The 27,071-nt window shown below is 44.5% G+C and overlaps 1 protein-coding gene across 1 annotated transcript in view; it reads left to right on the forward strand.

The window, feature by feature from the left end:
• LOC147726745 (low-density lipoprotein receptor class A domain-containing protein 1-like) overlaps positions 1-27,071 on the forward strand; it is a 221,717-nt gene that overhangs the window by 14,193 nt on the left and 180,453 nt on the right. Inside the window, exon 2 of the mRNA XM_086962983.1 lies at positions 23,340-23,412. Coding sequence (XP_086819109.1) covers positions 23,340-23,412 — 73 coding nt within the window. The remainder of the gene's footprint in view (positions 1-23,339; positions 23,413-27,071) is intronic.

Consider the following 27,071-nt stretch of genomic DNA (forward strand, 5'->3'; position numbering starts at 1 on the left):
AAATAAAATAATTACTTATTCCCACGAGATCGTAGCAGCGGTCATTCTTCTACTTACAACATTTTGGCGACGGGTTCCAGCGCTGACCAGACTGTGGGATGATTCAAAGGATCTCCAATGAGCCGAGAAGCAAGAGGACAGACGACATCTCCCAAAGAGACAAATCCATGCCGTGCGAAGCGATCGCAATATGACGAAGGTATCATCCTCATCGGAAGGTTTACTGTTGAAGAGATTTAGGAAAAGCGTGACGTCATCATATTAACGGTGAGACACCCTCCAACTTCATACACCTGCGACGTCCGTGATGTGGCCCATGTTGCTTAGCAACTGCTGTTGCTAAGTAGGAGTGCCTTTCCATGACTGCGTGTGGAAAAGTGACACGTCTTGCCAAGCAGCAGCGTCTCTGACTTACGAGCGTCACGCAGCTCAGTAGACGTTCTTCACGTTCTACGTAGTGACGTACCAACGCAGGCCACCATCTTAGAGTGAAACTTGAACATTGCAACCATAGCAACAAGCGCTATTGCGTATGGTGATACGCTCACCATAATTTAAATATATTATCGCTACATTTTAGAAGTTTGAAGCATACAACGGAATATAATATTTACTACATACTGGGATATAAACGCATTCAAAATATCACAGAGGTATATTTTATCAACTTTGAGCGTAAATTTTAACGGTGATACGCTCACCTCAACAGTGTACGCATTCAGAGTCAAAGTGCAGTGTCGCATCTCCACTTTGAGCGTAACTTTGAACGGTGATACGCTAACCTCAACAGACTCATTTAAAGTGTCATAATAGTATTGTGTTCAGAATTCAAGAGTATCTTTCAACGTTAATACGCTCACAACAACAATTAAGTGTGTATTTAATGTTCATACTAATAATAACTAAAGTATTTTTTTTCTATAGTGTTACAAAATAATACCCATCTTTGTAGGAAGAAAGATTATCCTGTAATTCTGACATGGCTCAACAGGTTAATGTAGCTTTACACCCACAATTCTTCATCAAACCAGGTACACCGTCAATATCGTGGGAAGATTGGATTGTCATGTTTGACAATTACATAGAAGCTTTAGATGGAGAAGACTTCTTGCCTAAAAGGAAAAAAGCTTTGTTATTAACAGCGTTAGGAAAGGAAGGACAGACTGTTTTTAAATACCTCCCTCAAGTGTTACAATCGAGCGGCCAATCTTCACTTGATGAGTACAAAGAGGCGGTATCAAGACTGGAAAGGGGCGACCACTCGGTCCCCCCGAACGTATGGTTGGGTGCCCCGATACTCCCGGGAAACCATTTTGGGCGGGGGGCGTGTCTCGGCTGGTATGCCCGAAGCGGCGTAGCCGGGGCGCGCCTTTTCCCGCCCAAGAGGGGTTGTCCTAGACACCTACACCGATGACCACGCCCAGTAGGCGTACCGGAGGAGGGTACACGCCCTCCTGCAGAAGAATAAATAGAGCGGGAATCCGAAGAAGCAACCTCTTGTTCCTGTGCTCTGAAGGCTGCACCCACTCGTTGCTCGTGAGCCCTCGACGGAACAAGCAGCAATTTTGACCCACCCACCAGCCCCTTATGGCAATGTTTGTTTTGTAATAAAGTTTTGCTGAGTTAGGCCCTTTTTTCCTTTGTAGAAAAGTAAAGGAATGTTTAGGTTGAGGATGTGACTTCTGTCTGTAGGATACTGTTTTTTCTTTTTAGGAGTAAACAGTCTTGATACAATTAGGCATGCTGAATTTTTTCTTCCTTAGTAGGTGAACAACTGTCGTATTTATTTTTTGGTCGGGCGGTAAGGTCATGATCGGTGAGTAGTAATTTCAAGGTCCCTAGAGGGGGGCGCCACCCAGAATGGATGGGAGCGCCCGGGGGGAGGCGGCCATTGGCCCCTCCCACGGGGAGGCGGCACCCACTAAGGATGGGTCGCCAAAGGGGAGACGGCCATAGGCCCCTTCCAGGGGAGGAGGCGGCTATATGCCCCTCCTACTAATTTCCCGGGGGCCGGATATCCGCGACGGCGGATAGAGAGTGTGGGGATGGGGGGGAGTCCACGCTGTCCTTCCTACAGATACCTCACACGGGAACTCGGACGACCTTTAAGATGGCGTCGAGTGGAAAGGGGGCCTCCACCACGACAAGGGAAATTACAGTTGGCAATGAGGGTACAGTCCTCTGCGCATGCGCCACTCACACCGTGAGGGCGAGAGTTTTGGTAGTAGGGATCTGACACCGGTTAAGACCTTGCCGTTGGCCCTTAATGCTAGGATGTACAATTTTAATTTAGAATGTATGCATTTGCAGGATGTTAGACTCGGCTAGGAAACCTTTGTATTAGAGATCTGTTAAGGTTAGCCAAAGTACATGTCTTCATTGAAATGTAATAAATGTAAAATTGTACATGATTATGAAACTTTTTATTTAATGTTTTAAATTTTGTTTCATATTTTAATAAATACGGCCGGGAGGGTGACTCCCTCCCGCCTTCCAAAAGTTCAAGCCTGCGTCCGACTTCCCATCCTTGGGGATTGTGTTGGGAGGAGGTGACGGGCATCCCGGCCATATGGAAGTAAGGTTCGCAAAAGAAGAAAACTTAGTTATGAACAGGTATAAATTCTACAACAACTAACAACACAGTGAAGAGTCAATAGATGATTTTGTGGCACGATTACGTGAATTGTCTGTAAAATGTAATTTTTGACAAAGGGCGGATGAGGTAATTCATGACCAACTAATAGTGCAATGCAACAATAGGAAAATACAAGAGAGATTGTGGGCGGCTAAAAACCCTCCTTTAAAACTAGCGATCAATTTAACTAAAGTGGTGGAGGAGTCAGAGAAATGCATGAGGGAATTACAAAAGTGCAGTCCATAGCAACAGATTGCATAGGTTTCTGATAAAAGTACATACTAGAGTGAAAATAATGAGGAAGGTGCAATAGCCCTTGTTAAATATAAAGGGAATAGTTTTCAAAAGAAAATGTACGTTAGTAAAGGTCGAAAGAAATTCTGTACGAAATGTGGGAGTAATACACATACATCAGATGCTAAATTTGGTTTTGCCAATAACAAAGAATGCTTGAAATGTGGTAAAGTAGGTCATTTTTCAAGGATGTGTAGAAGTAAAGTTAGAGGAAAAGTAGCTATTGTTGATGATGATAACATTGAAATTAAGAGAGAAATTAACACAGTTTTACTTATTGATGACCCAGATATCATCACTTGTGATGAGAAGAGAGAAAAAAGACCCAAAGCAGAATTTAAAATTGATGGTCACATTGTAACCCTTATGGTTGATACTGGTTCGAGGTGGACCATAATCCCTGAATCCAGGTTTAAAGGTGTATGGGGTGACAAGTCACTTTTGGATAGTGACATATGTCCAACAGGATATCAAGGAGAAACAATAGAACTCCTAGGTTATTTTGAAAGTGAAACATGTTTTATGAATAGATCAACATTTGGTAGGATTTATGTTTCGGTGGATGGACCACCTATTTTAGGATGGATCCACCAATATGACTTGCATATTATTGTCAACCCGAGAGCGCATGTCCAAGTCATGGTGGTAGATGACGATACTATCAATGACATCTTACTTGATGGAAAAAATCTTTTCAGAGATGAACTGAGGGAATTGAAAGGTTATGTGCACAAAATTATGTTTAAAAAAATTTGATTCCTATATAACATAAAGTGAGAAGAGTACCACTTGCAGTAAGAGAAGAAGTAAAAAACTTTATTGATGAGATGCTGCAAGTAGGTATAATTGAGCCAGTGGAAGCATCCACATGGGTGTCTCCAGTTGTTATCACTCAAAAAGCGGATAAAAAAATAAGATTCTGTGTGGATCTTAGATCATTAAATAAAAATGTACTGGCAGATGTTTTTCCACTTCTTAATATTGGTGAATTAGTCTCCACCCTGCAGGGTGTAAAGTTCTTTACTAAGCTGGATCTGAAGAGCGCATACCACCAGATACGCCTTCATGATGAGTCTAAACACCTTACAGCATTCATTACTAGTGAAGGTACTTTTCAATTCAAGAGGCTGCCTTTTGGTCTTATTTCTGCGGCCAGCGTTTTTCAACGGATGGTAACAGAAATGTTCAAGGGCATTAAAAAAGCAGTATTTTTTCAGGACGACATACTTATCTTTGGTGACACCATTTCTGAACATAACAAGGCATTGATGGCTGTTTTACATAGAATTGATGAAACAGGGTTGACTCTGCGTAAGGAAAAATGTTCATTTTTGGCTCAAGAGATAGAATATTTAGGATATGAAATAACAATCGATGGTGTAAAGCCACAGTGAAATTTAATACAGGTTATTGAATCAGCTCCCTGCCCTGTTGACAAGGATCAACTGAGATTTTTTATGGGTCTAATAGAGTTTTATGCAAAATTTGTAAAAATATTTTCAGATACGACATCTATTCTGAGAAGTTTATTAAAGAAAGGGGTAAAATTTACATGGAATGAGGCACACACAACCTGTTTTAATGTCATTAAAAAAGAATTGTGTGAAGCAAAAGTACTAACTCCATTTGACACCAAACGGTCTTTCATCTTGATAGTGGATGCCAGTAACATTGGTTTAGGCGCTGTTTTACTACAAAAACATTCAGAAGGAGAGAAAAAAATTGCTTTTCCTTCTCAACCATTGACCATCTTGGAGCGTAACCATTCATTTGTCAAAAAAGAGGCCCTAGCAGCTGCATGGGGCTTACACTATTTTAGAACATACTTGTGGGGTACCAGGTTTCAGATAAGATCTGATCACAAGCCCCTAGTTAGTGTTTTAGCTCCAGGTGATGCAGGTAAAGGATCACCTAGATTGGTGAGACTTACTTCTAGTCTACAAGAGTATCAATTTGAGATGACCTATGTTCAAGGTTGGCGTAATGTGCAGGCGGACTCAGTTCTCTTGAATCTGATCTCCTCTAAAATATTTAGATATCTGTTCTACCCCTTCTTGAAAACATCACCAGCCCAGATACAACTGGATTTCGACTTATAAATCAAATAATAGCAAGGAAGGGGAAATACGTGAAAACCTGGAATAGAATAAGAAATGCCACTTATGCCAAGCTGTTTGGCAGGAGATGCAAAGAAATGAAAAAGCTCCAGCCCACATTTATTTAAATGCAGTAATAAGAGAACTGGGTATTCAAACAATATTGGCGAATCCCCTGCCGCCAACTGCTTTAAAAAATTTTTTATAAAACAGTAAAGGCAGTATCTGTTTTAAATGATAAAGAAAAATTTGCCAGCAGAGCCCATGCCTGGTCAGTGATCAAAGACTACAACATTTTCAAAACCCATTCGCATCTAGAAGCTGGATGGTCAAGAAAACAGAAAATTGATTTTATGCACTTTTGTCTCGGCACAACCCCAGGTGAAGAAAATGAATGGAATAAGATATCTACAAAAACACTCTGTAGACTGTAACAAAGGGGTGGAGAACATTATTCACTTTACATGTGTATGCCCGGGACTGACGAAAGACAAAAAATGCTGAAAACTTTTTTTAATGAGCGGGGAATCCGCACTTGTAGGTAGGCTGTTGTTGCGTGTCTAACATCTATAGATCAAATGATCAACCTTCGATATATAACATTTTTAAATAGTGCTGGAAAAAAACTATTAGATACAGCTGGGCCTTGGTCGGCACATGAGATTGTATAAAATATCTGTAATATATTCTGCCATATTTTGGAAAGGGAAGACCTCTCGGTCCCCCGAACGTATGGATGGGTGCCCCGATCCCCCGGGAAGCATTGTGGGCGGGGGGCGTGTCCTGGCTGGTATGCCCGAAGCGGGGTAGCTGGAGCACGCCCCTCCCGCCCAGAAGAGGTTGTTCTAAACACCCGCCCGGAAGTCTGCGCACGGATGGGCGTACCTGAGGCGGACTCCCGCCCTCCCACAGATGGATAAATAGAGCGGGAATCCAACGAAGCTTCCTCTTGTTCCAGTGCTCTGAAGGCTGCACCACTCGTCGCTCGTGAGCCCTCGAGGGAACAAGCTGCGATTTTGAGAACTTGTAATCTTTGTTATTTCTCTTTCAGTGTCAGGCGTGTGGAAGATCGAGTCACCCTTGTGGATCAAGTCGGACGGAGTAAACCGAAGTCATGTCTGGCAAGAAGGCGGGAAAGAGCTACGAGATAGAGAGGATGCTACGCACCTTGGTGAACCGAGTAGCGGTGATGGACCGGAAGATGGGTAAAGTGGATGAGCTCGGTCGGGGCTTAGCGGCCATCAAGAAGCAGATGGCGGCCCAGAACACCCCCTTGGGCGGCCTAAAAAAGTCATAGGACCGGCCTTGCCGAATGTCGCCCCAGGCGGTAAGGGTAAGAGGAATAAGGGGAGGGCAGGTTCCAGTGAGGTCCCAGTCCCAGAAGTGCCTCCATCGAGCCCGGGCGCAGACAAACCAGTCGCGCCGGTAGATAGCCCGGTACCAGGTCCGGATGGGGGTTTGCCAATCCCCGTAGTGATAACGCCAATTGGGGATGACCAAATGCCACCTGAACTGGCGCTTCAGTTAGCAGCAGTATTACCTTGGCTAAAGAAAGGAGCAGGGGGATCAAGGGCTGTGGGCGATCCGGCTGAAGAACCAGATTAATTATTGAGCAGTTGCGGCAGTCAAGGGATGCCGGGAGGGCGAATGTACCTTCTATTCCCCCGCAGGTAGCGACGGGGGTCCCGACGGACGGTCGAGCGAAGACAACGGACACGGCTGGGAAGACGGCTGAACTCAGTAAGAGACCATTGCCATTAGTGGGGGAGAGTTCAGTACCTTCAAGGCGGGAAAGTTTATCGCAGCACATTCCCATGGCTACGAAAGAAATGATATGGGGAGATAAATACATCAACATGTTTTCACTTTTGACTGACCATCGTGAGGTAGAATATGCAAAGACCCAGAAAGATTTGTGGCACCCCAGCGTATGGCGAGCCAAGATGGCGGAATTCAGGGTCGATGAGACCATGGTGAACTGGGTCAGGGCCTTTTCTATTTTTACGGCAGTTATGGGTGAGCGTAAACCAGAAGTGTTGCCTGACTTATCATGTTATCAGAACAGGATCATGAATTTCTATGCAATGTACGGGGGAAATGAATGGAAGGGTTATGACGTTACCTTTAGAAAAGCAAAGGAGTTTAACGAGGCTTTAACATGGGATTGTCTGGACACGGTGTCGTGGCATGCCCTGCTTTTGCCGGGACCGGCGGGTACGTCGGTACCAAGCACGAGCGTTTCTGGGACATTCCAACAGAAGCCGGCACAGCCCTTTCGGGCGAACGCCGGAGGGGATCCGCATCCCAGGTCCGGCGGGAATTTAGGCAAGCGGTGGGTTTGTTGGGGATTCAACAAAGGAACCTGTAACAGGCCACAAGGAACGTGTAGGTTCCGGCATGCTTGTTCGGGCTGTGGTAATTCCTCACACCCAGAAGCTAGCTGTCGATCCAAGTCCAATGGTGCGGGAGGAAAAGGGGGATCCAAGCAGGATTGAGGTGGTGCCCTGGAAGCAAACATCTTCGCCCATTGATATCCTGGCTTTGACCCCCTGGCTGAACCAATACCCAGATCATTTGTCCGCCGGGATTTTGAGGAATGGCTTTCTGTATGGCTTCAAAATCCCGCCGGAAATTTTCGGGGGAGCCCCTTCAGTAAGAACCAACTGTCTATTCAGCACAACCCGGCGGTGGCCGCCAGAAAAATAGCGAAAGAAGTCGGCTTGGGGCGGGTAGCGGGGCCATTTGCCTGCCCGCCAGTTGCGGAATTTGTGTGTTCACCTTTAGGAGTGGTTCCAAAGAAAGACCCGGGGGAGTATAGACTCATCCACAATCTATCGGCCCCTAAGGGGGCCTCGGTAAATGAGGCTATTGACCCTGAGGTATGCTCAGTTAGATACGCATCATTCGATGATGCAGTCGTTCTGTTGAATCGCCTGGGCCCCGGTGCACTGTTGGCAAAATCAGACATCGAATCGGCATTCAGGTTGCTCCCGGTACACCCTCAGGACCAGCGCTTGCTGGGATTCACGTTCCAAGGGAAATATTACATGGATAAATGTATGCCCATGGGTTGTTCAATTTCATGTGCCTATTTTGAAATGTTCAGCTCCTTTTTGGAATGGGCGTTCACCAAGGCCACAGGGCATAGACAGGTGATGCATTATTTGGATTATTTCCTTTTTCTAGGTCCGGCGGGCACTCCGGAATGTGCGCAAACACTGCAGGACTTCTGCACACTCATGCGAGAATTTGGGGTCCCATTGGTGCCAGGTAAGACGGTGGGGCCATCTACCTCACTGGAGTTTCTGGGGATTGAGCTGGATTCAATGGAGGGGTGTTTCCGTCTGCCAATTGAGAAGGTGGCCAAGTTCAGGGCTTCCTTGATACAATGTCTCCTTAAGAACAAGGGGACCCTACATCAGTTACAACAGACAGTGGGTCAGCTTAATTTTGCCTTGAAAGTGATACCGATGGCTCGCCCCTTCTCACGTTCCATAGCACAAGCTATGGTGGGCCTGAGGGAAGGTCACCACCGCACTAGACTGTCGGCAGAGGTTCGCCAGGACATGCGCATTTGGTTAGCTTTCCTGGCGGATTTCAACGGTCGAGTGGCGTGGAACAAACCTCCAGCATCGTCTGACGAACTGGGCTTGTGGACCGACTCGGCTGGGAGTGTGGGATTTGGCGCGATCTTTGGTAACCGATGGTCGGCGCAAACATGGCCGGCGTGGTGGCACTCAAGTGGCCTAACAGGTAACATTGGGTTCTTGGAGCTATTCCCCATTTGGGTGGCTCTGTTGGCATGGCCGGAAGACTTTAGGAACTGCTCAGTGGTGTTTTGGTCAGACAACATGACGGTGGTCGAGTGTATTAACCACCAGGCTGCACGCTGCAAGTGGATCTTGAGACTGTTGAAAGAAATTGTATTGCGATGCATGAGATTGAATGTACAATTCAGGGCAAGGCATGTGCCGGGTGTACTGAATAATGCAGCTGATGCACTCTCTCGTTCACACATGCAGGCTTTCAGGGGTTATCTACCCACAGCGGAACTAGTCGCGGCACCGTTCCCCAAAGCACTATGGCAGATCGGTGCCCCGGATTACAAGACCTCGTGGCAGCCAGTTTAGCGCCCAGGACGAGAAAAGCTTATGAGGGAGCGTTTCGTTCATACTGCGCCTTTTTAGGGCCGGTAGGGGGACATAGCTGGGGGCGGGAAGAATCCTTCCTCGGGTTTTTGGTGGCACTTCATAAGGAAGGCCGATCGGCGGCAACTGCCAACAGATATAGGGCAGCCATATCATTCATGGCACAGCTCCACGGGATACGGGACCCGACGGGTTCCTTCATAGTCAGGAAGGCGCTCCGCGGTTGGCAGCGCCTGGAAGGTCGCAGACAAGATAAAAGGCACCCGATTGGGCTAGACAGATTGTCCTTGCTACTAGCAAAACTGGATGAGACATGCTCCTCGCCCAGCGAGGTAATTCTGTTCCGAGCGGCTTTCGCGTTGGCATTCCATGGGGCCATGCGGGTAAGTGAACTCGTAGCAAGGAACAAGAAGGATGTGGAGGGAGGTCTATGCAGGGATCATGTTCAATTACGGGGTGATTCTCTGTTGATCTCGATAGCCAGGTCCAAGACAGACCAGGAAGCTTTGGGGAATAGTGTGGTTCTGCAGCGCCCGAGGGAGCCCCAGTTGTCCCATAAGGTATTTAGAGGACTACCTGGCACAGAGGTTGACAACATGGGGGAGGACCCTGCTTAGACACAAGGACGGCACCCTGTTGACGAGATTTCAGTTTCGGAGGGTCCTGGCAATTACAATTGCTGCGGCGGGCTTGAACCCGTGCGATTTTGGGACCCACTCATTCAGAATAGGGGCCGCTATTGAGGCTACGGCTCGGGGTCTGGGTACGGAGGAAGTGAAACAGTTAGGCCGTTGGTCCTCGAATTGTTTCAAGAGGTATGTGCGACTGCACATGTTGTAAAAGACTGATGAAATGCACTCACGCTTGTTGTCTTTTGTTTGGATTACATTTTCTAAAGCCTGTAACGCGGGGCGAAAAATCGGACTGGCCCGACACCGGAGGACCAGTGAGAAAGGATCATCGACTGGAGGTCAAGTGGAATGGGTCGTGGGCCACTCATACGTGAGGCATGACGCGATCCACGCATCTGATGAATGTGGGTTCAGAGTGTCCTTCCATGGGAAAGGAGGCCTCTGTTTTGACCAGTTTCAGAGCTATCTGGAGGAACTGTTAGGGCGGCAAAGGTCACCGCCATCTGTAATCATAGTGCATCTGGGAGGCAATGACTTGGTAAGGTTGGGTAGACGGGTATTGCTGGAGGACATATTGTCAGCAGTCAGTTGGTTGTCCAAGAGGCTCCCGGGGTGTACGATTGCTTGGTCCCACATGATTCCCAGAAGAGTTTGGCGGGGGGGTCTATCTGTGTCGGCGTTGAACCACTCGGTAAAGAGGCTCAACAACAAGATCGAGAAACTGTTTCGCTCTACTCACTTGCAAAGCATTCCTCATGGGTGTAGCCGGGGTGATCACTATTATTTGAATGATGGGGTTCACCTGTCCAGGGCTGGGAATGAATTACTCATAGGAGACTTCGTAGCGTGGCTGAGGGCGTTGAGGAGACCTGACCTTTAGGAGGTGTGGGGGGGCCGGATAGTCGGTCAACTATCCGGTCTGTGGCGGTAAGGTCATGATCGGTGAGCAGTGATTTCAAGGTCCCTAGGGGGGGCGCCACCAAGTATGGATGGGAGCGCCCGGGGGAGGTGGCCATTGGCCCCTCCCACGGGGGGGGCGGCACCCACTACGGATGGGTCGCCTAGGGGGAGACGGCCATAGGCCCCTCCCAGGGGGAGACGGCTATATGCTCCTCCTACGAATTTCCCGGGGGCCGGATATCCGCTCCGGCGGAAGAGAGTGTGGGGAAGGGGGGGAGTCCACGCTGTCCTTCTTACGGATACCTCGCACGAGAACTCGGACGACCTTAAGATGGCGTCGAGTGAAAGGGGGCCCCTACGACAAGGGAAGTTACAGTTGGCTGCGAGGGTAAAGTCCTCTGCGCATGCGCCACTCACACCGTGAGGGCGGGAATTTGGTAGTAGGGATCTGACACCGGTTAAGACCTTGCCGTTGGCCCTTAATGCTAGGATGTACAATTTTATTTAGGATGTTATGCATTTTCAGGATGCTAGACTCGGCTAGGAAACCTTTGTATTAGAGATTTGTTAAGGCTAGCCAAGAACTTGTCTTCATCAAAATGTATTGAAAGATAAAATTGTACATAATTCATGAAACGTTTTAATTTAAAGTTTTAAATTTTGTTTCATATTTTAATAAATACGGCCAGGGGGGGTAACTCCCCCCCGCCTTTCAAAAATTCAAACCTGTGTCTGTCTCCTCCCATGGGGAATTGGTGTTGGGAGGGGTGGCGGGCATCCCGGCCCATATGATTTGTTATAACCCCATGTCTTATTTTTATATAACACTGCTAATGTCACTGCACTTTTAATATAGCACAGCACATATGCACTTTAGGAACACAAAACACAGCCAGATACCTGGAACAGTTAGAAAACAGATCTTTTCTTCTATATGTAAAGCTGTCCACATTTTGCAAACAGTATATGCTTTTTATAAAAGCTTCCTTCTTTTTCATCATTTGCAAAATAATATTTGATGAAATGTTTTTGATGTATAATCTTTTTAATGCAATTTTTTAATGATAAATGTAAGGTGTATGCTATGGTTTTAAGTAACTATGCACAGAGCATTGAATTCCTTCTATGTTTTGGAATAATAAATCCTATCTTGATGCTCAACCTAGTGCCTGAGGGACCTGTCTGAAGGAGTTTGGTAGTTGAGACCCAAAAACATACTACAGACCCAAAGGAGGAAACCAGAAATAGTCTCAGCAGAGGAAGCTCTTCGGTGCTTTGGATCCATCTTTTTCAGTACTGTGCCCTTTGGATGCCGGAGCAGCGGCACCTGAATGCCACCTGCTGTGCCGACTAAGAGATGTGCTGTGGAACCTGGCTTGAAATCTTTAGTATCGAAGAATTTCTTTGTGCAATAAATTGCAAGTCTGCGATCATAGACTCTGGTTTAGAGCAAATACCTCTAACTAAACAAAGTTTGTTATTTTCCACGCTCCAGTGCACTGGTAAAAACACAAGCTCCCTGCATTTCAGTTGCTTCTTCCTGCTTGTGCGACTAGATAGAACTTGTGAACACGAGCTTCAAATCAGTCAATCAAGCCATATTAAGCCCTGCTCATCCTCACCTCTCAAGGAAGCTGAGCAGATAATACCCACCGCCCGGCCTGGTTATGTCAGCAGATGTGGAAACCAGAGAATTGACTTAATTTAGCTCACAGATGTGGAAATGGAAGCCACTAACTTCTATATAATGAACATCAACAACCGTGAGGCACTTTCCACAGCAATCAGCGTTGGAGAATTCATCCCAACACTGTCCATGGCAATAAAGCTGCACTTGGTCAACAGCTGCAGCCTACCACTGTGTGTCATTCTCACTCCACAGATTCAAACTCTCAATGTAGCTTTTCTGACGGGGTGAGACCACCAACCTCCTAGACTGACCAGGTTGGCTTGTGATCCGGCCTTCCTCCCGGATGTGAAGCTACTGAAAGCATCACATCAGCAGTTTGCCATGCTTTTACACTGTGCTTCTTCTCCATTGACTGGAATAGTCCCCTTTAGAGTTCTTTAGAGTTCTGGGATCCCTTGAACTTTGATGCAAAAATTAGTTTAAGACTATTTCAGGCATTTTACGCCATACTTGTTTCCCAAACTGATTATTGCGCTGCAAATAACCTGCATTTTCATAGATATGTTTCTATTGAACAACGATTCTTACACAAAAGGAGGATCGAAAACTGCCTTCAGGGGCAACTCACTAATCAACCAGTTCAATATGGTATATGCTTTTATTTCACAATCGTGAAATGTGGTCAGGTGAAGTCACCTTGGTGCAGAAGAAGAACAATTAATAAAATGTAGGAGGAAACAGATTCAAGGAAAGGAATGTGGCCTGGAGATGAAATTCGAAGAGTCTTTGTATTGTGCCTGGATACTTTTCCCCACCCAGTCACTCTCTCCTGTGGCTGGTAGTTAGGCTGTGAACTGATTGCCGTAGAACAAAAGGCCAGGCATAACAAGGTCGCTTCCGCCTCCTTTCAAGCGTCCCTTGTCCCATGCACCGTCGGGCTGTCGAAAAGTTTTCTGACGCCTTCCTTAGGCGAGGAACATTGTAACCGTTCCAGCCTCATATTATCAACACGCGCTGTTAGTGCATCGCTCCTCGGTGAAATACACTTTATAAGACATAAAGAGGTTGTAGTGATGAATTGAACTTCTTCTTTTGTACATCAGGTGAAAATATGGTCTAAAGCATCTAAGTCTGGTCTGAACAAATAAGTTATAACATCACAAACAACCTTGCCATGATTGAGCCTAGGGGTAATTCACGCGAAGTGCACTACAGCAATCGTCACTATCATTCAAACGAATGAAGCAGCATTATAGACTTTAAACCACAAATGAATGAGGCTTTTGTCTGTAGTGCTAGTGCACAGTCTGTGAAGTGAATCAAATCTGATTCCAGCACTTTCAATTGAAAAAGTGTGGCACAGGGAGGTGAAAGGCTTTGTCCAAAATGACCACGTTTGGTGAAGTGGGGAGAGGAGTTGGCCTAATGGCTAGGACGGTCGACCTCAAATCTGGGGAACCGGGTCTCGGCAAGGACGCGCAACATCCTGTGATTCTGTGCAAATCACTTAATCTCCCCGTGCCTAACAAAAATGAATGTGGCGTCATGTAATGTAACTGATGCTGGTGTAAATCACTCTGATACCCGATACCATCGGGTCAATCAATCAATCAATAAATCAATCAATCAATCAATCAATCATAGGCATTCATAGAGCGCTCTACTTACCCGGAGGGTCTCAAGGCGCTAGGGGGGGGGGGGGGGGGGGGAGTGCTGCTGCTACCCGAAAAGCCAGGTCTTGAGCTTCTTCCTGAAGGCGAGGTGGTCTTGGGTCAGGCGTAGGTCGGTCGGGAGGGAGTTCCAGGTCTTGGCGGCCAGGTAGGAGAAGGTCAAGTTTCCGCTATATAAAACCCCATTAAATTAAAGGCAGAGGGCATCTTTTGGCGTATGTTTAGTGGTTTCATAGGGCCTTATTTTAGGTTTGACAGTCCTCCTGCAGGGAACCACGCCAGGTCTCCACTGGAGGACTGCCAAGCCCAGAGTGAGACCGCCCTCCAGATTAATTAACAGTAATCCTTGACGGGCGGGTGGTGCTGTGGTGGTGTTTAAGGCAGTGCCTGTCTAAGGCTCATAGGAGAGCCTTAACAGGCACCGCCATAACACCGGCACAGCATGTTCCTGCTCCATGCAAGGCATGCACCATGTGGTGAATGCTGCACCATGCAGGAACTAGGGTGCAAATCAACACGTGACGCAGAGTAATGCATGAATGGGGCCCATATTTATAAGGCCTTGAAAAGTCATGCAGGGTGACTTTACGTGATCTTGTATCTATGGGTAGGCACACAGTGCCTCCAGTACGTCTAAAATAGTGACACACCGGAGGAGCAATGAGCTTGTAAATGAGGCCCACAGTATCTAATACATGAGCGTAGCACCAGTCTGATTGTAAACTTGCAATCGTCACTAGGGTAGATAGCTGTTTGGTAAAGCTATGCCGAAGTTCTGTTGAACATATTTGTAATTGCCAAAACCAAATAAAGAATATTAGAAAACACTGCATAAAGCTAGGGCGACTAGGTCAATAACACGAGGCCAGGCAGGGAATATCTTAAACCGTCAGGCTGGTCAATTGTGGTTTTCTAACAAGAAAGGATGCGTACCTATTAAAACGGCAGGTGCAAAGAACTAACTTTCGAGGAGACTGGGGGACTAGAAATTAACAAAAAGGAAGAGAACATAGTCAGGCGGGGGTAGCACAGTGACAGGTTTATGGATGAAAGACCTCACATAACCAGGAAAGCAGTGCTACCTCTTACCTGTTACTATTACTCGTCTACCTTATATTTTTTCAAATGGACTCAACAATTTATCGATACACTGGCGATGTTTGAATTTTATTATGGCATTAACTAGTAGAGTGCAAGGATTTCCTGGACAAGGCTACACTCAAGTTTACAACCACCCATCTTTTAGGGTGGTTAATGCCCCGTTATAATAGCCCAAGGGAGGCAGATGGTTGGTGACATCTGATTCTGGGTGCATTCCTTTATACCTCTACCTTCCAAGAGGTTGCACCCTACCAACCCTCTCCAGTAAAACCAATGCTGTCCCTATTATCTGGTGTCATTATTTCCCCCTTCTCACATCAAGTGTGCATCGAGTTCTAGGTGACTTGCACGTGACTGGGAGACCATGGGAATGGCGTCTAAAGAACAGCATGAAAATGCCTGCACCAAACTGTGGCTCTCCTTCTGGTTTTCTTTCTCTGTTTTGTGTCTATGTAACATGCATTTTGCTTGCCCCTGGGGCCTTAGCACAGGGATTAATTAGCTCCCTCATGGACTGGGGACATGTACATCAGTTGCTGCATCACTACCTGAGTTATTCTTCTCTAGACTGTGTTGTTCTGGACATTGTCGAGCAACAAAACAAAGAGACCTTAGCTGGGAGACTGTGAATATGCATCATTTGAGCAGTGGATGTCAGCCCCTCCTACACCCTACCTGGATTTCCAGGAAGTGGGAAAAAGTCATGAAGATGCGTTATGCTTAGCTTTCCATTTGGTTATCCCTGGCTTCAGACCAGTGCCTTAAAGGAGAATAAATACTGGCCATATTTAGCCAGTCTTTCCACTTCTTCTGGACTGTGACTATGAAGTATGTGCACTATCCCAGATAGACTTTGCTAGAGGCAGAACTTACTTATTGCTGTACCCCAACAAGGCCAGGACAAGGTCTAGACTCTGGATGAAAACTCTTCTGCTGTGATCTGGAGGAAAAAAACAAAAGTGCCTGCGTCAAATCTACAAGATTTCACGCAGGCACTTTTAGGCCAATGCTGCGTCAAAACCTTGACGCAGAATTGGACAGATAGGGCCCCCCAGAGCATTGCTGGAGCTGCGTCGCGCTTGCAATGCGCCGCCTTTACGGCACAGATGCGTCACGCATCTGTGCCGTTTTTGCCCCATGGTGCGCCGCATTGTAAATGTGGCGCACCATGGGTGGCGGAGCTGTGGCGCACAATAACTGGCGCATCCCTGGGGATGCGCCAGTTATTGTAAATCTGCCCCTATATATTTATATACCATATTAAATAGTGGAATTTATTTAATTTACATTTTAATAGGTGTATATTAAAATATTTAACATTTACTACTTTTTTATTAAAATATTTTTATTTTTGTACGTTTTTGGGTGATATTAGTGTCAATAATATTCTTTTTCCCATATTTTGGCACTTACCATTATAAGTATAGGAATACGATATTATGGTAAACAATATTTTTGACGCAATATTTTTTCATTGATATTGTGTCATTGATCCTAGATAAGGCACATATGAGATGTTATCATTTTGTAGTCACATTGCTCGTCTAATCAGATGAAGGTTCTCTCAGATTTTCAGCAGCCTCTCAAGAGTGAGAGCTTTTTTAATACTAAACAGAACACAAGACTACTGTTCAGCTCTGCTCTTACATCAACTTAAAATGCGTTTTTTCCTTTCCATCGATTGTTCATGAATGGTAACATTCAACAGGAAGTGAGAAACACAAGATTTACACTAATAATTAATGCATAATGGTAAACATTTACTATATCAGTGCTACAGTATCTTTATCACGCTAGAGCTGAAAGAATTGTCCTTCGACTAGTCTTACTTCGATGTCCTATTGCCATTGTTAATGCTCCACAAATTGAGTCAATGCACAAAATCAGCAAAATCTTTGACAAAACCAATAGCTCAACAAGCCATAACCTATTGTCTTTACCAATGATTATTTAATTTCAGTGCCTTATCTCTCTGTTGTCAATAAAATGAGTACCATTGAGTGTTGAAATAATAGCAGTTAATAATTTTTTTTTTTTTTTTATTTATTTATTTAAAAGGTTTTATATAGTGCAGGCTAGACCCGGAGGTATCAAAGCGCTTTACATGGGCATCAGACAATAAATTGCAGGTTACAGCTTTACAAAGGTTACACAGTTATTAGAGCATGGCCATTTTAGTTACAAGTAAGGTTGAGACAAACAAAAGGAACATATAGGTAGGGGAAAAAGCTGGCAAGGCGAGTGAGAGTGGAGGAGGGAAAGAGGAGGGGAGGGCTAGGGACATGGCATGGCAAGAGGAGGGGAGGGTGACAAGGACACAAAGCAGTAGACGAGTCAAAGCTGCGCCCCAAAGTCCAGAAGCTGTGATCCCAGGGGGAGTGGTTTCATTTCCCCATCTCTGTTGCGAGAGGCTCTCTAAGCGCAGTGGACTCGCTCAGAGGGGTCTCTGAGACTCCAAGGGCTATTTACTGGATCCTTCCCCAAAAAGTTGAGACGGAATGCTTTGGCAAGGGGTGCCGTACCATACCTCAATTATGAGTGGCTCCCTTGGCGCTGTGGACTCTCTCAGCGGGTATGCTGAGACTCGAGCGTATATAACTTGGATCTTTCCCCAAAAAGGGGAGAAGGTGTGCTTAGTCAAAGGGCACAAAAGGACAGGGGGCTAGGTGGTGAAAACTGGCAACGGGAGATATTCCGGGGAGTGGGGGGTAGGAGCAGGGAAGTAGACAGAGAGTGGAGGAGGGAAATAGGAGGGAAGGATTAGAGACACGGCAAGGCAAGAGGAGGGGGAGGGTGACGGGGACACAAACCGGTAGGCGAGTCAAAGCTGCGCCCGAAGTCCAGTAAGCTGTGAACCCAGGGGGAGTGGTATAATTTCCCCATCTCTGTTGCGAGAGGCTCCTTAAGTGCAGTGGACTCTCTCAGAGGGTCTCTGAGACTCCAAGGCCTACTTTACTGGATCCTTTCCCAAAAAGGGGAGAGGGAGTGCTTTGACAAGGGGTGTCATACAATACCTCTATTGTGAGTGGCTCCCTTGGCGCTGTGGACTCTCTCAGCGGGTATGCTGAGACTGCAGCAAATTTATCTTGGATCTTTCCCCAAAAAGGGGAGAAGGAGTGCTTAGTCTAAGGGCACAAAAGGACAGGGAGCAAGGCAGTGAAGCAGGCAAGGGGAAAGATTCAGGTGAGAGGGGATAGGAGCAAGGAAGTAGACAAAGAACGAAAGAATGCTGAATAGGAAGAGATAGATAGGAGACAAGGAAAAAGCAGAGTCACAGAAATACGATGGGGGGGTGGGCAACAGGGAGCTGGGGAGAAAAACTGTGCCCAAAGTCCGGCTGGGTAGGTGACGGTCAGGGGATGAACCAAGGCCGATCTCCTCAAAGCTGAACAGAGCAGCTCCACCGGGTGTCAGACATAGTGCTCGGCCTCCGCTGTCAGGATGGGGTTAAGGAGTATGCTCAGAGATTGTCATTGAGTGTTGATTAGGTAGTGTTCACTACCACCCCTTGTTCACCTTAGCTCCATTGCTGCCTCTTTGGTCATTTTACTCCGCCCCAGGGTCCCAACAGGCGCTCCGGTCCCAGGCAAGTTCTCTACCTAGAGACGGTAGCAGCGAAGAATTGCAGGACCACTCCTTCCCCATTTTGGTATTTGTGAGGGCGTTCTGTATATTGGGCATCACACTTTTCTGCATCAGGTGTGACAACTACCTCAATTTCCGGGGTGCATTCCCCGCGATCCGGGCAACCCTCTGTCGATGGTCACTGACTGTAGAACTTCGCTGGAGGGTCCCGAGTTGCAGCATGACACTATGGGGTCTGCTCCGGTGATTCCTCCAGTGAAGCGTCATTCCCTCTATAGGTTACTTAGCGATTTCATAAGGGGAAGCATTCCCCACCAGCCACAGCTGATGATATGCAGCGTCGGCTCTGAGTATTATTACTGACCATTGCCCCTGAGGTTGTGTGGTGATCAGGTAGGGCGCCGGTCCCACTATATTGATTCTTTACCGCTGTGAACGAGGCAGCGAGTCAGGAGCTGGGGGGAGTCTCCAGATGTAAATGCATGTCCCTGCTACTGGGTGTCGCAGGAGGATCAATGTAAGACTACAGAGGTCTTCAGCTGTGGCTTTGTGCCCCGGCCGCTGTGTGAAGTTTTAGTTCACTTCAAATAGTTTACACAAATACTGCATATTTATCTGGCTTACCAAGAGGTTATATAAACCATTCTGTAGAAAGGAGTTTCATGAAGCCACTGATATTAATTCAAGCATTTTTGTCTGTGTTGTGTAAAAAAAGAGCTCGAAGTAAACTAAGTAAACTAGTAAGGGAGCATTGAGTTAATTATATTATAAAAACAGAAGCGTAACCTGCAGATTTCAAGTTCCATTGTGAGAAAGATAACTCTGGAACTGATGTCTAGCATTGAGCTGTATGTAGTCTCAACATCACGAGGTCCAATACCTGTATGGTACACTTACTGTAGAGAAGTATATGTTATTTGAATGTTACAGGTTCGGATTCTGAGAAGGTAGCAGATTAAAAGAATATGCCCACTGTAACTAACAGCTTGCAGGTCACACCTTTTGGTACCTTTAAAGTACTTAAGGAGGCTTTCAGAACCTACTCCTTTTATCCCAGTAGGTCAGCTGAAAAAGGCCAATGTATTATAATACCTAGTGCAACATTTAATAAATTCTGGAAAATATTCACAAATTCACCAAACATTGCTCTGATACTCTGGACCATCTTGGGAAGCGTGACAGGATTTATGGAGGGCTCCGAACACATTTATCCCTTACCCATTTAAAAACATCAAAGTACTATTGGGGACATTTGGTCTGCTTCGACCAAAACACAGAGTTCATTGCAGAATCCCCATGTATATGTCCTACTTCCTCCACCCCAATCAAAACAAAGATATTTTGGAAGTATGTGTCTGTGAAAATCAACTAGCTTATCATAAAGAGATCAAAGTTGTAAGTACTCAAATGTTTCTCTGAGGTAGTCCGTTATTGAGCAATTGGTATCTTAATGTGCATCATCGCTCCCTTTATTTTTGTCTTCATTGCTAGTGCCACATGCAAATTAAATTAAGTGAACTGTTCAATGGTCCAAGGAGACATGCTTCTCGAATAGCCATATGTACTTATTATGACTTTGGTAGTCCTCCAGTGGCGCCACCATGGCACCGCCCACTGGAGTACCACCAAAGCCATGATGAGCTCACCCGCCGATTACAAGTGTAATCCGGGTCGGGTGGGCGGTGCTGCAGTAGTTTCATGGTGGTGAGCTGTTAGGCTCATCTGAGAGCCTAACATGCAGCCCACCACTGTGACAGTGCCGGCAGCACGTTCCTGCACAGTGTGGCATGCATGCCACACCTTGCACTAACTGTGGTGCAATTACAGGGGGTCAAGAAAGAAAGTTCTTACTGTCTGGAAGGACACACTTATATAAGCATTCCTTTGCGAATAATATCACCTTAAATAATTCCATAATCCATAGCTCTTGAATCACTTTGGGTTATTGAACTTCATATCCCCATAGTGAAGTATTATCCTTTAGTAGAGATCCTTAATTCAATGCAATTTAACCATCACATATTCAATCGATTATTGTATGGTTCACAGGGTTAAAGAAAAATTCCCCGATGCATTTCCCGTCCAGCCCTTCTTCAGGGGTTCCTCCCTGTGATAAATCAAAATATATACTACTTGATCCTAGAACTGAATGCGTATGTTTAATGTGAGAAAACACACAATAGTGAAATATCATGCCGGTGAAGTTCATGAGTGTTTGTAAAATAAAGTTATGCGAAAACGTAGCTCATTTGTGCTTTAAATAACGTGATATCACAAGCGTAATGTGCTCACTAAGTAGGTAACGCAATTGCAGAACTGAATGTGATATTACTTTGAGGAAACAGAAAAGATTAAGTGCTCCGTGCTCGCGAAACGTTAAAAATGTGTAACAAATGTGTGGTGATACGGCTGTGACCTAATGAAAGTGAAATAGTAAAACCGGAATCATGTCCGATTGTTACGTGAATCCTGTGAATGTAATGTGTGAACCTGCCGAAAATAATACGGTTAAACTTCTACTGCGACAAAGTGAAAAAGTACCATTTACAAGCCAAAACGGATAACGCAATGTACCTGTGAATACACAAAACAGAGCGTACTCCTTGTAACCGCCCTCGCGTTGTGTGAATGAACCGGTAGTAAGGTTCAGAATCAAATAACCATATGACCTGGAAGTAAACCAGCATGTCTGTGGTAACCACGGAAAATAGACGATCGTGAATATTGGTGAATCAAATGTTTTAACACCAATAATATTGTCAACAATAGTCGCGATAATAAGAATGGATACCAGGGGGACTTGACATGAGCCGATGTCCCCCTGGGAAAATTCGAGCTGTGGAACGATCCACTTAGCGCGATTGGGCAAGGGGAGGAAAGGGGAGGGCTTAGTGAGGTGATGTGGGGTGTTGGGCGGGAGTGACGTCACTGTCAGAGGCGGGAGCAGTATGGCGCAGATTTGTTTGTTCCACCCACCCTCCCTCTCTTGTTCAATTTATTTTTTTGCTTTATTTTTACTTTTTGAGTAAAAAAAAAAAAAATGCCACGTTACGACAGTTGTTACAGTTATCCGTTCTTGGTTTTAAGATTCTTTGGCGCTCTGTTGGGGGGGGGTTAGGATAGTCAAGAGCGGGCTTATCCTTTCCCTCTGGGGGTGGGGGGAGGTTAGGGGTAAAATGGCTAAGGAAAAAATAATGAGGAGAAAAACAATGGTTCGCAATTGTACATTATTGGGATTATCAATTGATAAGTTGTTGGAAAAGTTTTGGGTTTTAAAGTCATTATTGGGAAATGTTTGGGGAAATGTAACAATATGTTTTCTTTCTGTAGCAATAAATGCAAAGAATTGGATTTCTGTTTTTGACTGTCTTAAATAAAAGTGACCTTTTTTGCTAGTAAAGAGATAAGTGTGGATTGTTCTTATTGCTCGAAACATAAATAGTGTTTAAAACTAAAAAAAAAATGTAAAATGCGGACGCACTTTAAAGTGTTGCAGTGTAACACGTGGACTGAAATGTCCACCAAATGGAATTTAAAGCAGCTATATCATTAAACCAGATGCAACTTTCTCAACTGGTGACCTCTTTAAACTCCCATCTGTACATTGGTACAGTAATACGAAAAACACATTTAGAGATAACAGCTGAATTCCAATCATTCATTTAAACCCCTCGGGCTTAGTGAATTCAATTTGTGGATTCAGTATAATTCTCGTTGCAGCAAAAAGTTTTTATTGTTTCTTCCTTCTTTTAATTGTACTTGTTCCAAAAATCAAGTATCTTAGTTGGCTAATGTTGTGGTTCTTTTCACAATAGTGTACAGCAACAGTGGATTTTGGGTTCTTCAATCTGATATTGCTTTTGTGTTCAACTAGGCGCGTTTTCCGTGCACTACGTTACTGGTATCACAGGTAGCTGTAACTTGTAGTTTGATTGCAGTTCCATGAGTCGGATGTAACAAAGTGGTACCTTTTATTATGCAATTACAGGGGGCACAACATGTGCCCCCCTGCATGCACCCCAGGTCCAAAGCCGGCAGTGGGACTGTGTCTTTCCACCACCCTTTTCATGGCGGGCTCACTACAATGAAAAGGCAACTCAGAATGGAGGTGGTGTTGCGGAGGCACCGCCGTAGAAATTAGGATGTCCCTTTCCCTCAGCCTTTACATTGTGGTCCCACTGCTAAGTAAAGGCAGATGAAAAGGGAATTTGGGGGCCCCTAACAGGGCCCCCGTCCCTTGTGAGCCTCTGTTATTGGATCTGTGCCCCCGAAAATATTCATGCATCATGGTGCCTGGCACACAGTGCATGGATGTTTGTAGACATGCATTTTACTATTGTGGCTTGTGCTGCCGCCCTTTTCTTGGCCACAGCACAAGCCGTAATAGTAAACTGCATTTTTCTGACTGCCTTCACAGTGGTCGGTTTGTAATATGTTGGGTGGAGCCGCCGACTATATGTTTGGCGGTCTCCAACCAGCCGCGATGGCAGTCGGATGCTCATCTGACTGCCATTGTAATTAGGGCCTTACTGTGAAATTGCATTGAAGTATCTAAACTTGACCTTTAACAGCTGAGTCTGATTCATAAATTGGCAACATTTTTAGCTTACCAGTTCTGATTAATGTTCTACTGTTCTGTGTGTTACAGGATACAGATGTCTACTCCATTGCAAGCGCAGGATCAGACTCACAGACATCTCTGTACTCTTACCACAGAAAAGGTGAGATGTTCTAAATTTAGAAATGACAACTTATTGAAAATTTTACTTTTCTTATTTAATCACCCTCTGATGTTCTGCAAATTCTGACCTATTTGTTTGGTTGTATTTCTAAGTTATTCATCTTGAACAAAAATACTTAGGGCCTAATTACAAGTCTGGTGGTCCTCGGACCGTCAGACTCGTGGGGTCATGGCAGTCAGGGTCTCCATAATATGCTGGTTGTGCTGCTGCGACACCACAATGCATATTATGAGTTTCAGGACTGCCAGTCGTGTCATAAAGGTCTTTCCTCCATGAAAGGGCTGGCGGTCCTGAAACATAGATTGTTGTGCATGGGGAGGCTTGCAGGGGGGAACAACAACTGCCCACTGTGTGCATGCGCCCCAGTTCCTGAACGGCATGGACTTTATAGTCCATGCCGTGCAGGAAGTGTTTTTGGAGTTCCCATTGCGGTGCCCATTTTTAGAGGTACCGCTTGGGACCGCCAAAAACAGACCACCAGACACGAGGAAACTCGTAATCTGGCGTGCGGTGTAACCACAGGTTTGGCAGTGCGGGAGCGGACTGCCAGAGTGGTGCTTCACTCCTGCATTGCCAAACTCGGAATCAGGCCCGAGGAATCATATATTGTATTTAACACTTTTTATTACTATACGTGTATAAAATATTGTTTTTTGTAATGAGTTTCATTTTTTATGATTTTTTTAAATGTAAGTAGAAATTGGTAATTTAGTAGCAGGTTTTGGGATGGGAAGGTTTTAAAAATGTAGATTATTGCTTTTAATTCATAATGATTTGTTGTGTTTTTTAACTTTGTAATGAAAAAAATGTACCTTAATTGAATGTTATTTTAAATATTTGTCCATTTGTAATTATTTGTTAATTGGTTGACTAATGTAATTAATGACATTGTGTTTAATTTGATCTGCTTCACTTGCCAATTACATTAATATCAATAGCTTTTAATTTTCTATGATTTTATTAATTTTAATTGTTGTTGGTGATTGTTGTTAGGGTAATGGAAAGGTGTATCTTTAATATAAAATATTTTAAATATTTATTTAACATATTTATTTGTTGTCTTTTAATGTAACATTTGTATTATTTAAATGTATTTTTATTCCCTTAACGTTTGATGAAAACATCTATTATTTTAAATATATTTTACAATTTCTGTTCATATTTTAATGTTTTATTTTAGAAATTTAGCAGAGGGAACAGTAAATATGAACCTCCCCAAAGCCCAACACTTGCCCTACTTTTGCTTACGTTGGAGTGGGAATAGTAAACATGATGCCTCAAAGTCCAAAACGTTCTATACATTTGCTTAGGTTGGAGTGGGTGTTGTAAATATGACCATTCCAAAGTAGATCACTTTCCATTCTTTTGCTTTAATTGGAGATGGAATAGTAATTCTAACCGCTTCAAAGTACAATGCTTTCCCTCCTGTTGCTTAACTAGGATTGTTAATATTTTGTGTAATTTTCACTGATTGTTAATAGGTATTACATTATTTATAAAATTATATGATTCCGTCACGATCGGACCGACACTCTTTGGAAATCTCGGCTATTTTGCCTAAATTTGAAGCGATCGCTTGTATTGTTTGATAATTGACTTGACGCTTCATACTGGACTCCGACTCTGGCAAATGAGGCTTGTATCGTTTAGGCATTTACTAAATGTCCTGATGATGATCCCCATAACTATGTAGTGGGATCGAAACGCTGTCGACCTTAATTGCGCACCTTATACATTTATGTACCTTGTGTCATTTAACTTGTAAAGGTGTTTGAAATTTTCTGTCTATTATTGAAATTGTGATATTTACAGAACCGTAAGCTTTTGCCTAAAAGCCCTTTGTGTTTAACTTTCTGTGCTTGTTTGAGTAGGGTACAGGCATGTGCACCATTCTGTAAATTGTTGATGAATTTGTCGCTATTACTCTAAAGTAAATATCTGACCTCTGTCCGGCTGGACATGTCACACCAATATAGAAACAACTGTGTCTATATTTATTTAATTTTATTCTTTTGCTTGTAAGGGACCACTGTTTTTTAAAAAGAGTCTACTCCAAGGTCCCTTGCTGACTTGATTGGGTGCCCTTGTTGCTTTCAAATATAGATCAATTCACTTTCACCAAAATCAAGGAATGTGCCTGTTATTTATGGTAATGCCATACCAGGCACTAACATTAATGTTAATGCCAGTAGCGGTGTATGTATGTATGTATGTATAGGCATTTATATAGCGCACTACTTACCCGGAGGGTCCCAAGGCGCTTCGACCGCTGCGAAACCCTTCCTGGCTTCCCTGAGAGATGGTCCCTTAATGGGTATCTCCAGGGTGAGACCAGGCATCCCCGGCGGTCTGGTGGGGCCGTTAGTGAAGATGAGGCAAGCTAATGCCCAGAGTTGCCGAGTGTGATCGCTGATCAGAGTGGGCACCGAGGCGAGAGAATTATCGAGTCCGCTGACCCTGGTCCAGAAACCTGCCGCACCGGGAATCGAACCCTGGTCCCGGGCCGTCCTCTGCTCTCGGGTCTGCCGCCTCTAACCAGTGATGGTCTGATAGTTTATTTTCTAGCTTGCCCCTACCATCCAGATGCTAATATGAGGGCTTTTTAAATTCAACAGTTTATTCAATAGGTATTTAAAAACATTGAATTAATTATCTCTCTTTTTTCTCCCTCTGTGTGTGTGTGTGTATGTGTATATATATATATATATATATATATAATGTATATATATATATATATATATATATATATATATTATACCTTCATTACAGCATGCATATATATATATATATATATATATATATATATATATATATATATATATATATATATATATATATATATATATATATATATATATATATATATATATATATATATATATATATATATATATATATATATAATGGCCTTCCGTAAGGCCATAGTAAACATACTATTCCACATCAATAAAGTTCGATCTATGGCATTCAATATGGAATAGTATGTTTACTATGGCCTTACGGAAGGCCTATCACGTGGTGTGTGTAAGGAAGTAAATAGGTATGTGTGAATCGCTGCACGTTACTATATGTGAACAAGGCCACATATGGTGGCCGAAACGCGTTAAATCCACATGTTCTTGTAAATAAATTCTTTCTACTGAAGCACCCCTCTTTGGAGTCCGTGTCCCTTTTGGTGAAATGAGTTGTATCTTGGATTGTTTTTGAGATATATATATTAGAGCATAGCAATCACTGTATCAGTGTTTCACAGGTCCGTGTTTTGCTTGGAGTGTGGCATGGCATCTTGGGATCCAGGCTAAGTCCGTGGCAAAGATTTCATCAGGACTTATGAACAGACACTAACTCTTTTTGGCAGAAACACCAGCACTCATTGCGAATCCATTCAAGCTCCACAAGAAACTCACTCTCCAAGTGTTGTTGCCTGCTGGGAACTGTAGTCCACCATCCAGGGCTGCAGGAATGCTACGATGTGCAGTCCGTGACTTCATGGAGAATCGCAAACACCGTATCAGCATTTCACAGCTCTGTGTTTTGCTTTCAAAAAGAGGGAGGAGGCAAACTTCCCGTATCTATGGCATTTGAAAAAGGCAAACCTCGCCAAAACCCGTCATGCCACACTTGTTGTCAAGGAATGG

This window comes from Lissotriton vulgaris, chromosome 3_1, assembly GCF_964263255.1.
Source record: "Lissotriton vulgaris chromosome 3_1, aLisVul1.2, whole genome shotgun sequence".
NCBI classification, from domain to species: domain Eukaryota; kingdom Metazoa; phylum Chordata; class Amphibia; order Caudata; family Salamandridae; genus Lissotriton; species Lissotriton vulgaris.